Here is a 15,531-nt window from a genome sequence, read left to right as displayed (position 1 = left end):
ATGCTGGCTCTCAACACGTCCACAATTTGACTCACAGGGCCCCCGATTCAGGCCCCGAGTCCAACAGCCAACACCTGGAGGTGATGGCTGATTTGTCTCCCATCCGTGACCGAGTCCCAGCCAGCCTCCTCCTGAGATTTTTTTTCTTCTTCATTTATTTGAAAGAGTTACAGAGAGAGGGAGAGTTCTTCCCTCCACTAGTTCATTGCCCAAATGACCACAATGGTCCAGGCTGAGCCAGGCCAAAGCCTGGAACCTGGAACTCCATCAAGGTCTCCCTCCTGGACGGCAGGGGGCCCAAGCACTTGGGACCATCTTCCGCTGCCTTCCCAGGCACTTTAGCAGAGAGCTGGATCGGAAGTGGAGCCCGCGGGACTCGAACTGGGGCTCAAGCAGGATGCTGGCATAGCAGGCAGCAGCTTGATGCACGGTGGCACAACGCTGGTCCCCGGCCTGAGGTTTGTTGCCTGTTAACTTACTGCCCCTCCCAACTGCACCTGCCCTGGCGTCCACCGTGCTCATCAGCCACCTTCCTCGGGCCACCCCTGCCCCAACCCCGAAGATGCCCAGTTCCTCACATTTGTCCATGTGGCCCTGGGTTCCTCAACTCATCTCACGCTGGAGCTCACTCTCTCTGTAAGTGACCAAAGAGCTGATGGGAACCTACCAGCTACTCCCTGCAGGCTACGCAGGGGGCATTCTGTTGATACCCTTCTAAAAACTCACACCTGGCCAGGGCGAGGCCACACCAAAGCCAGGAGCCTCAAACCCAATCCACGTGTCCCATGTGGGTGGCAGGGGGCCAACTACTTGAGCCACTCCCTGCTGAATCTGAAGCACAAAGTAGCCACCCACGGCTGGAACCAGGCACTCTGACAGGGAATAGGGTTTGCAGGGGTTCCAAGCACACAACTCTCATGCCAGAGCTGTCTTTCAAGAGTTGAGTTACAGAGGAGAGGCACGGGCAGAGAGAGAGAACTTCCATCCACTGGTTCACTCCCCAAATGTCCATAATGGTTAGAGCTGGGTCAGGCCGAAGCCAGGAGCCAGGAGCACCTGGGTCTCCCACATAGGTGCGGGGACCCAAGGACCTGGGTCATCTCCCACTGCTTTCCCAGGTGCATTAGCAGGGAGCTGGATCACAAGTGCAGCAGCCAGGACTCAAACTGGCGCCCATGTCCATTTGGGATGCTGGCACTGCCGGTGGCAGCTTAACCCACTGCCACAGCGCTGGCCCCGAGGGACTGAGTCTTAGGCAAGGGGGACAGGGTCTTCCTAGTGGTTTCCATGCCGCACACATACACACTGCCTGACCTTGGGCCTGTAGGGACTTGGGCCATCTTCTGCTGGTGTCCCAGGCCATAGCAGAGAGCTGGATCGCAAGTGGAGCAGCTGGGACTTGAACCGGTGCCCATATGGGGTAACCCGCTGAGCTACAGTGCCAGCCCGTTTTCAGTTTTTGATGCCTGATCTAGATTATGTAAACAGTCGGTGTTAAGATGCCCACATCCGCCATCAGAGTGCCTGGGTTCAGTTCCCAGCTTCCTGTCCATGCAGACGCTGGGAGGCAGCAGCGACAGCTCAAGTAACTGGGTTCCCGCCACCCATACGGGAGACCTGGATTGGGTTCCTGGCTCCAAGCTCCATCACAGTGAACCAGCAGTCAGGAGCTGTTTCTCTGAGTGTCCAAAATAAATAAATCCCCAACTTCTACCCCAAAATTTTAAACCCACTGGAGTTGAAATAGCATTATAAAAATGCGAATGCTGCCGCCACACTCTCAAGTATTTTTATCAAGAAGCAAAAAAAAAAAAAAAAAAAAAAAACCGTAAAGCACAGGAAGCCCGGCAGCTGCTGTGCCCACTCCCCCTCCACGGGCACAAGGGCAGCTGTCCGTCCTGGAGGTCGGCACGGTCACCTTCCCCTGCTGTCTCCATGCATCGCATCAGAAACTCACGAGGGCCGGCGCCGTGGCCTAACAGGCTAATCCTCCACCTTGCGGTGCCAGCACACCGGGTTCTAGTCCCGGTTGGGGCGCCGGATTCTATCCCGGTTGCCCCTCTTCCAGGCCAGCTCTCTGCTATGGCCCGGGAAGGCAGTGGAGGATGGCCCAAGTGTTTGGGCCCTGCACCCCATGGGAGACCAGGAGAAGCACCTGGCTCCTGGCTTCGGATCAGCACGATGCGCCGGCCGCAGCAGCCATTGGAGGGTGAACCAACGGCAAAAAGGAAGACCTTTCTCTCTGTCTCTCTCACTATCCGCTCTGCCTGTCAAAAAAAAAAAAAAGAAAAAGAAAAGAAAAGAAAGAAACTCACGAGGCTAGGCGAGGTAGGAAGAACAGAATTTATTCCCATTTTACAAACGAGGAAACAAACTCAGAGCTGGCGTGACCCGTCTGCACCAGGTCTCCCACCAGCCAACGGCGGGACTGAAGACTCCTGCCTTCAGCGACTCAACACCCCGCAGTCGCTTCCTCTCCGGGCTGTGCGATGGGAGAGTGACCCCAGAGCTGCTTCTAAGAACAGCGGGGCACGGGGCTTTAGCCTCACGCTTCAGACACAGTACGCTATTCAGGCCCTATGTGCACAGATACCTTAGTCGGTCAGATGTGTGTTACCAGGAGCCTAAAGCAGAGACTGGCAGCATGAAGACACACAGAGAGGAAACCAGTCTCTGTCCTTCGGCCCTGGCTCGAGTTCAACATTGAGCGCTTACGCTGTCCCAGGTACCACCGCACTTGGGACATGGATCCAAGGAGCCAGGATCCTGCCCTGGGCGGGGGGGTGGTCACACACGTCCCAGGGGGGTTCCTCAACAACCCAGGGGCTGGTCTGAAGGATGAGACCCGGCCCACACTGGAGTTCTGCTTGCTCCACGCCATGCTTAATTCTTTTTTCTTTCAAATAAGTTGCCAACTTCTAGTTTCTCAGAAACAAGTGACTTCTGTTAGATCCCCGCCCCACCTCCCACTAGGACGCCCGTGCTCTGGCTCACCGCAGTCCTCACCATTTCTGTCTTATTGGCAGACGGCAGGGGGCCTACCACGCGTGTATGCTACCTCCTTGACAGAACCAAGCCCTGGCGCCGCAGACATATATCCAAACAAGAGCGTTTCAGAGAGCGAACGCTGCAGATCCGGCAGAACGGGAGTGCAAGGGCCGCGACGTAATTGGTGAAAAGGGCTACTTCAGATGGGATGGTCAGGAGAGCTGGGTCGTGCGCCAGGCACGACAAGTGTGCCAGCGCGAACGAGCACCCGCGGCCGGGGGCAAGCCCAGAGCAAGGCTGGGGCGACCAGCAGAGTGTGTCAGGAAACAACAGAAAGCAAAAAGAGAAGCAGGAAAGAGGAGGAAGAAGCCAGATTCCACGGGGGCCCAGCCAGCCAGCCAGCCAGCCAGCCTAAGAGTTTTGGACTTTATTCCCGGTGTGGCGGCAGACTCGCGTGATCTGCCTTGCATTTTTTTTTTCCCCAAAGATCACCCAACTGCTTAGCAAAGTGCAGGTTAGTAGAGGCAGGGGGGCCGTTTAGGAAGCTGCAAGAGAGCAGGCCGCTGGGCGACAGTGGCTGGGACCAGGATGGTAGCGGCCGCCTCGGGATCTGTCAGCTGCGGCGCACCCAGAGGGACTTTCTGATGAGGAGTGGCAGTCCTGGCAGGAACAGCGGGAGGGAGGCAGTGATGCAAAAGGCATCGTAGCAAAGGTCACTCCCAGACTGTATGGCGAGCACGCCCTCACGGCGCTGCGCACGGCACACGCAGGGGGCAAGAGGTCTCCGGAGGAACGCACATTGCCCAGAGGCCAGGTCTCCCGACATCCCTCACTTCCCAGATTCCCTACACCCAGGCAGTCCTCAAATCCAGAGAGTCGAACTCCTAAGGACTCAACGTCCAATCAAATCCATGCCTTCAACTTCAACTAGAAACTCAGTCCCCGCTAGTGCCTGGCATTTTACAACATCTGCTGTACTGTCAGTCAATTGACCAAAAAAAATACAAAAATCAAAAAAAGCACTCCCTAGACCTGCAGCCAGCCTTGAGGGCAGAGGGCACGTCTTATTCCTGTTTCTCTCCCGTCCCTAGAGCTGTGCCGGCCCCATGGTAGCCGCTCACGTGTCCCAGTGCTCGCGAGGGCCCCGCATGGTGACCGACATGAACCTGGCAGCCGGCCCCTCCCCAGACACCCGGGTCCCCTAGTGCCTTCATCTTGGACTCTGCAGCCTACGGAGACTGACACACGACGCCTCGCAGTCACCACCACAGGAACCGTTTGATGGACTGAGAAGATGGCCCACCAGCCAGGACGCAGCCCCCGCCCCGCCCCGGCACAGAGGAGCCCCCCCTTAAGGGAACGCGCGACTCTCCCACGCAGCTTCAAGCAGAACCAAACACAAACTGCAGGATCCGGTCTCCCAGAAAACTTTGCCTGTCCAACGTATGCGTTTCTTTCCTTCTAAACGTGGCTGCAAGCCACGCCGACCTTCCGTAGTTCACGACACTGAGCATCACTGCCTTGTCCAGTTTTCTCTGAATTCTGAGACTTGATGCCTCTCTCAGGCCCACCAGCTGGGCAGAGAGGCGTATTCGGCATTTTACAAATGAGAAAACTGAACCCCAGAAGGATGTCCCTCTGCTGCTCTGAGATGGCCTTAGGCGCCCGGCCTGCTCGGACCCCCGGTGCACCCCCAACTTCCGGCCGCGCAGAAGCGCTGCTCGGGACTCCCGTGTTCCCTGGGGTTTGCACCCCACGTCCACAGAGAGCTCTGTGCGCCAGGGTGTGTTGCCCCAAGGTCAAAGACCACATTCCCTCCTCTCTCTGCCGCTCTCTTCTGTTCCAGGGGAAAGAGACATTAAGCCTTTTGGGCCCGGGGAGAAAGAGAAGGGCCGTGGTCATCCATCAACAAGAAGGCAGAGAGAGAGAGAACTAAGTGGGCAAGAACAACTTCAATAAGAAAAAGAAGACAGGGGCTAACAGTAAGAAAATCAGGCGCCTCCTTTCAGAAGCTGTCCCCCCCAGGGAGCACCTGGGAAGCAAAGTGTCGGCGGCCGGGGGAGCAGGGGCCCAGACCCATCCCGCTGCGCTGGCCCAGTCACTTCTTCAGGGCCCCCAGGCTCCTCAGGGCCTCCTGGGCCTGCGTCAGCTGCTGCTGCAGCCTCTGGCGGGTGCTCTCATTGGAGGCCCGCTTCAGGAAGCCCTGCGTCTCCTCCACTACTGCCCGGTGGCCGGCAGTGTTGTGGAACAGTCGCACGGCCCGGTCCCCGCACGAGGCCAGAAAGCGCCCTGTGATGTCAAAGGCCAAGTCGCTGATGCACTCGCCGTGCACCTGTTGAAAGCACTCCTCCTTCTCACCGCGCCGGGTGTTGTAGACATGGATGCTCGTGCCGCTGGCCAGGGCCAAGACCTGGGCGTCAGGGGAGAGCGCCAGGCGGCACGGCATGGTGCCTGCCTCTTCGAAGCGGCCCGTCCGCAGCAAGTAGGGGTCCTGCTGCTTTTTGTATTCCACGTCCGTGTCCCACAGTTTCCACGTGCCGTCCTTGGAGACTGACGCCATCCTGCGGCACAGAAAATCACAGCTCAAACCGCGACACAGCCTGGCATGGCGGGGCTCCGGGACAGCCTGGGGGCCTCCAGCTAGCAAGTCAAGCCTACTTCCTGCTGAGAGTCAGTGTCCCACCCAAGCAGAGCTGCAGGAGGGACAGGCAGGAGGACCCGGCCATCAAGGAGGGCTGGTGCGCGGGGAGGCAGCTCTGTGGCGCAGTGGGTTATGCCACTGCCTGCAAAGCTGGCAGCCCATACCAGTGCCCGTTCAAATCCCAGCTGCTCCACTTCCGATCAAGCTCCCTGCTGTGAAATGCCACCCACAGGGGAGACCCAGAGAGAGACCCGGGCTCCTCACTTCGGCCTGGCCAAGCCTCAGCTATTGCAGCCATCTGAGGAGTGAACTAGCAGAAGGAAGATCTCTCTGTTAACTGCATTTCAAATAAATAAATACATTTTTTTTTTTTTTTTTGACAGGCAGAGTTAGACAGTGAGAGAGAGAGACAGAGAGAAAGGTCTTCCTTTTCCGTTGGTTCACCCCCGAAATGGCCGCTATGGCCGGCGCTGCGCCAATCCAAAGCCAGGAGCCAGGTGCCTCCTCCTGGTCTCTCATGCGGGTGCAGGGCCCAAGGGCCCAAGCACTTGGGCCATCCTCCACTGCCTTCCCGGGCCACAGCAGAGAGCTGGACTGGAAGAGGAGCAACCGGGACAGAATCCGGCGCCCAACCAGGACTAGAACCCGGGGTACCAGTGCCACAGGCAGAGGATTAGCCTAGTGAGCTGTGGCGCCGGCCTAAATACGTCTTTTTAAAAAAATAGATTTTATTTATTTGAGAGGGAGAGTTACAGTAGAGAGAGAGAGAGAGAAAGGGAGAGACACAGATAAAGGTTTTCTATCTGCTGGTTCACTCCCTAGATGGCCGCAATAGCCGTAGGTGAACCAATCCGAAGCTAGAAGCCAGGAGCTTCTTCTGGGTCTCCCACACGGGTGCAGGGGCCCAAGAAACTGGGCCATCTTCCACTGCTTTCCCAGGCCATAGCAGAGAGCTAGATCAGAAGTGGAGCAGACGGGACTAGAACTGGTGCCATATGGGATGCCAGTGCTGCAGGTGGAGGCTTAGCCCACTACACCACAGCACCAGCCCCTAAATAAATACATCTTAAAAAAAAAAATTGAGCTGGTGCTGTGGCACAGTGGATTAAGCTGGTACCTGAAACGCTGGCATCCCATATGGGTACCGGTACGAGTCCCGGCTGCTCCACTTCCAATCCAGCCCCCTAATACACCTGGGAAAGCAGTGGAAGATGGTGCAAGTGCTTGACCCCTGCACCCACATGGGAGACTCAGGTGGAGTTCTTGGCTCCTGGCTTCAGCCTGGTCCAGCCGTGGCTGTTGCGGGCATTTGGGGAGTCTCCCAGTAGATGGAAGAGCGATCTGTCTCTGTTAACTCTGCTTTTCAAATAAAAAATAAATAAATAAATAAAACAGCCAGGAGCGGCTCACTGGCGCCGTCACTCACCTCCGGGAGTCGTTGGAGAAGGCGAAAGCGTGGACAGCCGCAGAGTGGCCCTTCAGCTCAAAGGCTCGCACAACCTCCTGGAAGTCCCCCTTCTTCCCAAAGCAGACCTCCCAAACCTTCACATCTGGAGTGAAGCCACATGAGCCCACAAACCTGCCAGACAGACCAGACGCCTTTCAAATTCAAGGGTATCTTCTTCCTGCAGCCCCCTAAGTCCCCTCCTTAAGAAAGCTAACAAACTCTTTTTTTTTGTTTGTTTGTTTGTTTTGACAGGCAGAGTGGACAGTGAGAGAGACAGAGAAAGGTCTTCCTTTTTGCCATTGGTTCATCCTCCAATGGCTGCTGCGGCCTGCGCATCGTGCTGATCCGAAGCCAGGAGCCAGGTGCTTCTCCTGGTCTCCCATGCAGGTGCAGGGCCCAAGGACTTGGGCCATCCTCCACTGCCTTCCAGGGCCATAGCAGAGAGCTGGCCTGGAAGAGGAGCAACCGGGACAGAACCCGGTGTGCCGGCACCACAAGGTGGAGGATTAGCCTGTTAAGCCACGGCACTGGCCAATAGCTAACAAACTCTTACCTAAATAACACCGTACCCTTTAAAAGTGCTCTTCTGGACCCAGCCCTGTGGCACGGTGGGTTAAGCCACTGCCTGCAACATTGGCAACCCAATCAGGTTCTGGTTCAAGTCCTGGCTGCTCCACTTCCGATCCAGCTCCATAATGTGCTTGGGACAGTAGCAGAAGACAGCCCAGGTCCCTGGGCCCCTGTACCACGTGGAAAACCTGATTGGAGTCCCAGGCTCCTGGCTTCAACCTGACCCAGCCCTGGCCACTGTGGCCGTTTAGGGAGTGAACCAAATGGATGGAAGAGCTCTTTCTCAGTAACTCTGCCTTTTAAACAAATATATCTTTAAAAAAATAATAAGTGTTTTCCTATAGGGGACCTCAATTTATCTCACAGCCTTGCTCTAAGAAACACAGCACCCCCAACTATTATAAAATGACAGACTCTGGACTTGGGGCAGCTCCCGTGAGGTCCCCTCCCTGCTTCACTGCAGTGGGAGGGGTGGGACTTGCCGCTGCAGCTTGGGCTCTGGCTCGGCCTAGGCCCGCCCAGCCTCTCTCCTCCACTCCTCACACCACACCCCTCCTTCCTCACCTGCTGCAAGGGGATATGGCAGCGTAGGTGTTGTTCATCTGGTTGGTGTTGATGGTGGCCAGCACCTGGCCTTTCAGATTCCAGATGAGAACAGTTGTGTCACTGGAGGCCGTCATGATGAACTTCCCTGAGGGAGCAAGGCGGGGCGGGAGCTGAGGGCAACGGCCTCGCCCACGGAGGCGCAGAGGCGGCCGCTGCCCCCCGCCCAGCCACAGGTCGGCACAGGGAAGGACCCTGCGGTGGCTTGGAGGACTCCAGGAGCCCCTGCGTCACGCCGAGCACCCACGCACTGTCTTTCCCAACACATACAAGCGGGCCCATGACCTTGCGCCGGGGGCAGGCTCCACGCTGCGTGCCTCTTACCTGTGCTGGCAATGCCAATGCTGATGACAGGGGCCTTGTGCTTTTTAGGAAAGTCCTCTGGGGTGGCTGTGAAGGTGTAGCCCCCGTCCTCTCGCTTGCTCATCTTGAAGACACGGAGGGTGTCTCCACCGGCCAGCCAGACAATGAAGGCCCTAGAGACGAGGAGCACACGGGCAGTGCTCAAGCTAGCTGGGGGCCCTTAACACCACCCCAAGGGAGACCCCGGAGCTCGCCTCGCTACCCTACACTGGACGCGGGCAGGCCCCCGGGACGGGCCGCGGCTGCGTGCTGCCCCACCTGCAGTCGGGGCTGAAGCGCACCAGGGTGGCGTGGTCCAGCTCCACGTTGGCCCTCATGCTCCGGTGCTCCCGCTGCAGGAAGTCCTTGGTGCTCCAGAGGCGGACCGTGCGGTCGTCTGCGCAGGTGGCCAGGTACTTGCCGTTGCTGCTAAAGTCCATGCAGGATATGTTGCCGCTGTGGCTCTGCAGGGAAGCATTGAGTGGGAACCCCATGGGCACCTGGAGAGGCGGAACCCTGGGGCCTCGATGCCTGGGGTAGCCAGCAAACTGGGGACGGGACAGGACGGCATGGGCCACGCCCACTGAGTCTCCACAGAGGCAGAGACCTGCAGGTGCATCTGTGCACGGGGGCTGTGTGTGCGTGCGTGCGTGCGTGCCCACGTACCTTCAGCGCTGCGGCCAGGAGGCGGTGGCTGAAGGTGTGCTGCTGGGGCTTCTCCTTGCGAATCCGCTGATGCTGCTTCTGCTTCTTGGAGCCCGAGGACTTCTCAGGTGCAAGTCCGTTTGCTTTTTGGCCTGCAAGGTGGGGGCCGCGTCATTCCCCCAGTCTCTCCCTCCTAAGCGTTCACTGACCACCTGTGATTGGCCAGGCGCTAAGTGCAGCAGCAAGAGATAAACCAGATCCGGCCGTTGTGTTTCCCAACAGCGTGATGTGGGCACACACGCAGGCTTTGCAATCTGACCTGGGTTTGGATTCTTTTTTTTTTTTTTTTTTTAAAGACTTATTTATTTGAAGGGAAGAGAGAGGAGAAACAGAAAGAGATCTTCCCTCCACTGAGCACACAGTGGAAGACAGGGGCCTGGAACTCCAGGTCTCCCACGTGGGTAGCAGGGCCCCAAGCACTTGGGCTGTCCTCTGCTGTCTTCCCAGCAGCATCAGCAGGGAGCTGGATGGGAAGTGGAGCAGCCAGGACTCAAACCGACGCTCATGTGGGATGCAGGCGGCAGCTTAACCCACTGCACCATTGCTGACCCCTGGGTGTGGATTCTGACTGTGCCACTGAGGAGGCTGCCTGTCTACAGAGCGCCTCAATGCAAATTAGAAATGCCAGCCTCATTCAGGGCCGATGCCCTGGCATAGTGGGTAAAGCCACTGCCTGCAGTGCTGGCATCCCATATGGGCGCTGGTTCGAGTCCCGGCTGCTCCTCTTCCAATCCAGCTCTCTGCTGTGGCCTGGGAAAGCAGTAGAAGATGGCCCAAGTCTTTGGGCCCCTGCACATGTGTGGGAGACCCAGAAGATGCTCCTGGCTTCGGATCGGCGCAGCTCTGGCCATTGCAGCCATTTGGGCCATGAACCAGCAGTGGAAGACCTCTCTCTCTCTCTGCCTCTCTGTAACTCCTTCAAATAAATAAATAAATCTTAAAGAACAGCCTCTGTGTGACAGCAGTTGGGCAGGTAACACAGCACAGCAGGGGGAGTGTGGATCCTTGGCCAGAATAAAGTGCGTCTTACCTAGTGGCCTTGGCTTTGGGAACATTCTTAACTCGCTCTGGGGCCTTGGACTCCTTCAACAGGTTGAGAGTATTGGACGGGGTAACACACACAAAGCAACAGGGCTAGAGGCTCCGGAACATCCCAGAAAGAACCCAGGGATGACAGGAAGTCCAATACGTGTGGGAGCACCCAGCCCCTCGCCAGGAACGGTGCCAGTCAACTTCTGCATCCCCTACCTCACGGAGGACCAGGCTAGGCACAAGGCTGGCACACGGAACACGCGTGGCTTGGGCTCCTACCCTACAAGCTGGATCGAGCCTCTGTCTGCCTGTCCTCCCCGCTCCCGACCCCCACACGCTGCCTGGGGACGCCTCGTCTTGCCCCTGGGGGCCCCCCATCTCTGCGAAGGGGTCCTGCACACCTCCCCTCTCGCTCACGTCGACACGCTAGGGGACCTCTCTCCCCCGAAGCCCACCATGGAGCAAGGGGTGCACCGAGCTAAGTCGCTCTGCCCTCGCTCTAACAGTCGCGCACCCCGGGCACAGCCGTAGAGCCCCGGCAAGGCCACTCTGCGGGACCCAGGTTCTAACCAGGGCTGCCCGGGGCGAGGGACCGGCCCGGCCAGGCGGCACCGCGTCCCTGCAAGCGACGCCCCGGCCTCACTTACGCGCAGGCGGGCCGCACCTCTCCTCTTCCGCGCGCAGCCACCCCCGCGCCACCGCCGCCGTCGCCATCAGGGCCAGCAGCCCAACCAACAGGGACAAGCCCATTAACTCCGGCATCTGCGGCAGCTCCATGTCGGACACGCCACCGCCAGCTCAGCCGCGCACCGCTCGGGAGCCCGTACGTCTCCGCGGGGCCGCGCTCGCACGCGTGGGCGGGGCTAGCCGTTAGAACCGCCCAGAGGGGCGGGTCCGGGCCGTTTGAGTGCCTCGAGGGGCGGGGCCTGGCCGTTAGAAGCCTCGAGGGGCGGGGTCTGGCCGTTTGAATGCCTCGAGGGGCGGGGTCTGGCTGGGAGCGCTCACAAGGGGCGGGGCCTGGTCGTTGGGACGCCTCGGGGGGGCGTGGTTGTGAGCGCGCACAAGGGGCGGGGCCTGGGCGCTGGGACGGATCGAGGGGCGGGGTCTGGCTTTGAGTGGGCTTCAAGTGGAGGGTCCTGGCCATTTGAAAGCCTCTAGGGCGGGGTCTGGCTGTGACCACTTCAAGGGGAGGAGCCTGGCCGTTGGGACGCCTCGAGGGGCGGGGCCTGGCTGTTGGGGCGCCTCGAGGGGCGGGGTCTGGCTGTGAGCACGCACAAGGGGCGGGGCCTGGCCGCTGGGACGCCTGGAGGGGCGGGGTCTGGCTGTGAGCGCGCTTCAAGGGGCGGGGCCTGGCCGTTGGGGCGCCTCGAGGGGCGGGGTCTGGCTGTGAGCGCGCACGAGGGGCGGGGCCTGGACGCTGGGACAACTGGAGGGGCGGGGCCTGGCCGTTGGGGCGCCTCGAGGGGCGGGGTCTGGCTGTGAGCGCGCACGAGGGGCGGGGCCTGGCCGGAGCCCGGCGCCGGCCCTGGAGTAACTTACCAGTAGTGGTTCATTAAAGGCTTTATCGCAGCCATTGCCGCACTGGGTCCTTCCAAGAGGCGTGGTGGGCATTACTAGTCTCTGGGGAAGCGTCCCCAGCGTGAGGGGACGGTCGGTCCGGGAGGGCGTCCCCAGCGAGAGGGGACCGTGGGGATGGAGCCGGGAAGGGGCGTCCCGGCGTCGGATGCGGGGCCGCCTCGGCCCGGCCCGAGAGCATGACGGGAAAAGATGGCGGAGAGGGGCGGGAGGCCCGGAAGGGTCGCGGGCTCTGGCTCCATCCCGCAGGCTGGTCGTTCCAGGCCCGGATGTGTCTCTCCTTCTCTGTCACTCTGCCTTTCAAATAAGGAAAAAGAGAGGTCTTCCATCTGCTGGTTTAGTGGCCAGTGGCCACCGCAGCCGGGACGGGGCCAGGCCGAAGCCGGGAGCCTCTTCCCGGTCTGCCGCGTGGCTGGCAGGGGCCCAGCATCTGGGCTATCATCCACTGCTTCCCCAGGCCATAGCAGGGAGCGGGATCAGAAGTGGAGCGACCGGGACTCGAACCGGAGCCCATATGGGATGCAGGCACCGCAAGTGACAGCTTTACTGGCCACGCCACTACTCAGGCAGCTTCGGGGAGATCGGTGGATGGAGCTTGGATGGGGCGCCTCCGGCTGCAGAGGGACTGTTCCCAGGACGCGTGCCCCTCGGGTGTCTCAGCCCCGCGCAGCGCAGAGCAAGTTCAAGGCCCGGGGGTGGAGTCCAGTCTCAAACGCTTCCATCCCCACGGAGGAGCCTGGCTCTCCCCACAGTCCAGGCTGCGAGCTGTCAGAAGCTGCCCGAGGACCAGCGGACAGCCAGACGCACCCACAACCTCGGGGAGGAAGCAAAGGGAGCAGCCTCACTTCCTTCCCTTTGTCTTCTGCGGGGAACTGGCATTGACTCAGCCGTGGGCAGGGGGGTGGGGAAGGGGTGGCAGGGTGAGGGGAGGGGCCGTGTCCACAGCATCCTGAGCCTTTGCCTCCCTAATGGAGGCCCAGGGGGCCAGCGCCGTGGAGTAGTGGATGCAGCCACACTGCCCGCGGCACCGGCATCCCGTATGGGCATCAGTTTGAGTCCCGGCTGCTCCACTTCCCATCCAGCACTCTGCTATGGCCTGAGAGAGCAGTAGAGGATGGCCCAAGTCCTTGGGCCCCTGCACCCATGAGGGAGACCTGTAAGAAGCTCCTGGCTCCTGGCTTTGGATTGGCACAGCTCCGGCCATTGCGGCCATCTGGGGAGTGAACCAGCGGATGGAAGACCTCTCTCTCTCTCTCTCTGCAACTCTGTCTTTCAAATAAATAAATCTTTAAAAACAAATTAGAAAAAAGGCCCTTTTCTCCAAGAACCCCCATCTAGAGACAAAACTACTATAAAGAATTTTGTTCACCAGACGTTTCTTAAGGATTTAGTTTTTTTTATTTGAAAGCGAAAGAGGGAGAAAGGGAGAGGGAGATCTCCCATCTGCCGGCTCCCTCCCCAGATGGCTGAGCCAGGAGCCAGGAGCTCCATCGTGGTCTCCCACCGGCAGGCGCCACTGCCTTCTGAGGGCGCGCTAGCGGGGAGCTGGATGGGAAGTGGACCGGCTGGGGTTCAAGCTGGCCCTCTGATGTGGGATGCCGGTGTGGCCAGCGGAGGCTTAGCCCTCTGCGCCACTGCACCAGCGCCTTCGCCAGGGATTTCAGTTGTGGTAGTGGTCTTGGAGTGCGGCATTTTGTTTTGTCTTCTCCCATTCCTGGGCCAGTTTTGGAGACTGATCTAGGAAGGTAAGTCACCTTCCCAGGGTCACACAGGTGGGGACAAGCGCAGCTCCATCTGGCCATCACCAGAGAATGTAGGGCAAAGCAAGGCAGAGCAGCCATTCTTCTTTTCTTTTCTTTTCTTTCTTTATTTTTTTATTTTTATTTTTTGACAGGCAGAGTGGATAGTGAGAGAGAGAGAGACAGAGAGAAAGGTCTTCTTTTTTTTGCCGTTGGTTCACCCTCTAATGGCCGCTGCGGCTGGCTCATCTCGCTGATCCGAAGCCAGGAGCCAGGTGCTCCCTCCTGGTCTCCCATGCGGGTGCAGGGCCCAAGCACTTGGGCCATCCTCCACTGCCTTCCCGGGCCATAGCAGAGAGCTGGCCTGGAAGAGGGGCAACCGGGATAGAATCCAGCGCCCCAGCCGGGACTAGAACCTGGTGTGCCGGCGCCGCAAGGCAGAGGATTAGCCTGTTAAGCCACGGTGCCGGCCTTTTTTTTTTTTTTTTAAGGATTGTTTCTTGGAAAAGTAGAGTGACAGAGGGAGAGAGAGAGAGAGAAAGACAAAGAGAGGGTTCTTCCATCTGCTGGTTCACTCCCCAGATGGCCACAGTGGCTGGAGCTGGGCAGATCCGAAGCCAGGAGCCAGGAGCTTCTTCCGGGTCTCCCCCATGGGTGCAGGGGCCCAAGGACTTGGGCCATCTTCTGCCACTTTCCCAGGCCACAGCAGAGAGCTGGATCGGAAGTGGAGCATCCAGGATTCAAACTGGTGCCTATATGGAATACCGGCACTGCAGGCGGCAGCTTTACCTGCTATGCCACAGCGCCGGCCCAGAAATCTGCATCGTAGCAAGCCTGTACTTGATTCTGACGCACGTCACAGTTTACGAGCCGCTGATTGGCACTGATGTCCGGTGCAGCACTGGAGACACTGCTGGGGATGCCCGCACCCATGTCAGAGTGTCTGGGTTCTGGGGGCCATCTTCCACTGCCTTTCCAGGCACCTTAGCGGGGGGCTGGGTCAGAAGGGGATTATCTGGGACTTGAACTGACATCCGTGTGGGATGCTGGCGGCACAGGCAGAGGCGTTACCCATTACAGCCCCACTCCAGCCCCTCGGCTCTCCACTCCAGCTCCCTGCTAAAGCACACCCTGGGAGGCAGCAGACGACGGCTCACGTACTGGGGTCCCAGCCACCTACCAGGGAAACCAGGCTCCTGGCTTCAGCCTCGTCCCAGCTCTGGTCGTTATGGGCATTTAGGGGGTGAACCAGTAGATGGAAGATCTCTGGGTCTGTCTGTCTGTCTCTGCCTTTCAGAAAAGAACCACTGTTAGAAACTAACTTGAGCCCCAGATATATGTTATTTGCAACTCAATGTTTCTCACTATGGGGTTCTTAGCTTTAGCTGTAAGTGGGAGTCACCGGCCAAAATGTTGATTTTAAAATATTTGTTTATGTATTTATTAAAGATTTATTTATTTATTTGAAAGAGTTACACAGAGAGAGAAGGAGAGGGAGGAGGGAGGGAGGGAGGGAGAGAGGGAGAGAGAGAGAAAGAGAGAGAGAGATCTTCCATCGCTGGTTCACTCCCCAGTCGGCTGCAATGGCCAGAGCTGTGCTGATCCGAAGCCAGGAGCCAGGAGCTTCTTCTGGGTCTCCCACACAGGTGCAGGGGCCCAAGGACTTGGGCCATCTTCTACTGCTTTTTCCAGGCCATAGCAGAGAGCTGGATTGGAAGTAGAGCAGCCGGGATCGAACTGGTGCCCATATGGGATGCCGGCACCGCAGGTGGCGGCTTAACCCACTAGGCCACAGTGCCGGCCCCTTTGTTTTTTAATTTGAAAGAGTGACAGAGAAGGAGAGAGAGCATGTTCACGGCTGATGGTTCATCCCCAAGTGCCCACAACAG

General features: G+C 58.8%; 1 protein-coding gene across 1 annotated transcript; it reads right to left on the bottom strand.

Moving 5' to 3' along the window:
• Positions 1 to 2,330: 2,330 nt before the first annotated feature.
• Positions 2,331 to 11,150, bottom strand: TBL2 (transducin beta like 2). Its single transcript, XM_062180285.1, has 7 exons — positions 10,976 to 11,150; positions 9,258 to 9,388; positions 8,871 to 9,055; positions 8,574 to 8,725; positions 8,211 to 8,337; positions 7,056 to 7,208; positions 2,331 to 5,549 (listed from the first exon to the last, which is right to left on the bottom strand). Exons 1-7 carry the CDS (start codon positions 11,103 to 11,105, stop codon positions 5,087 to 5,089), a joined length of 1,341 nt encoding a protein of 446 aa, XP_062036269.1. The 5' UTR covers positions 11,106 to 11,150; the 3' UTR covers positions 2,331 to 5,086.
• Positions 11,151 to 15,531: the final 4,381 nt, after the last annotated feature.

This window comes from Lepus europaeus, chromosome 21 (assembly GCF_033115175.1).
Source record: "Lepus europaeus isolate LE1 chromosome 21, mLepTim1.pri, whole genome shotgun sequence".
Classification (NCBI taxonomy): Eukaryota; Metazoa; Chordata; class Mammalia; order Lagomorpha; family Leporidae; genus Lepus; species Lepus europaeus.
This window is presented reverse-complemented; position numbering and strand designations above follow the sequence as displayed.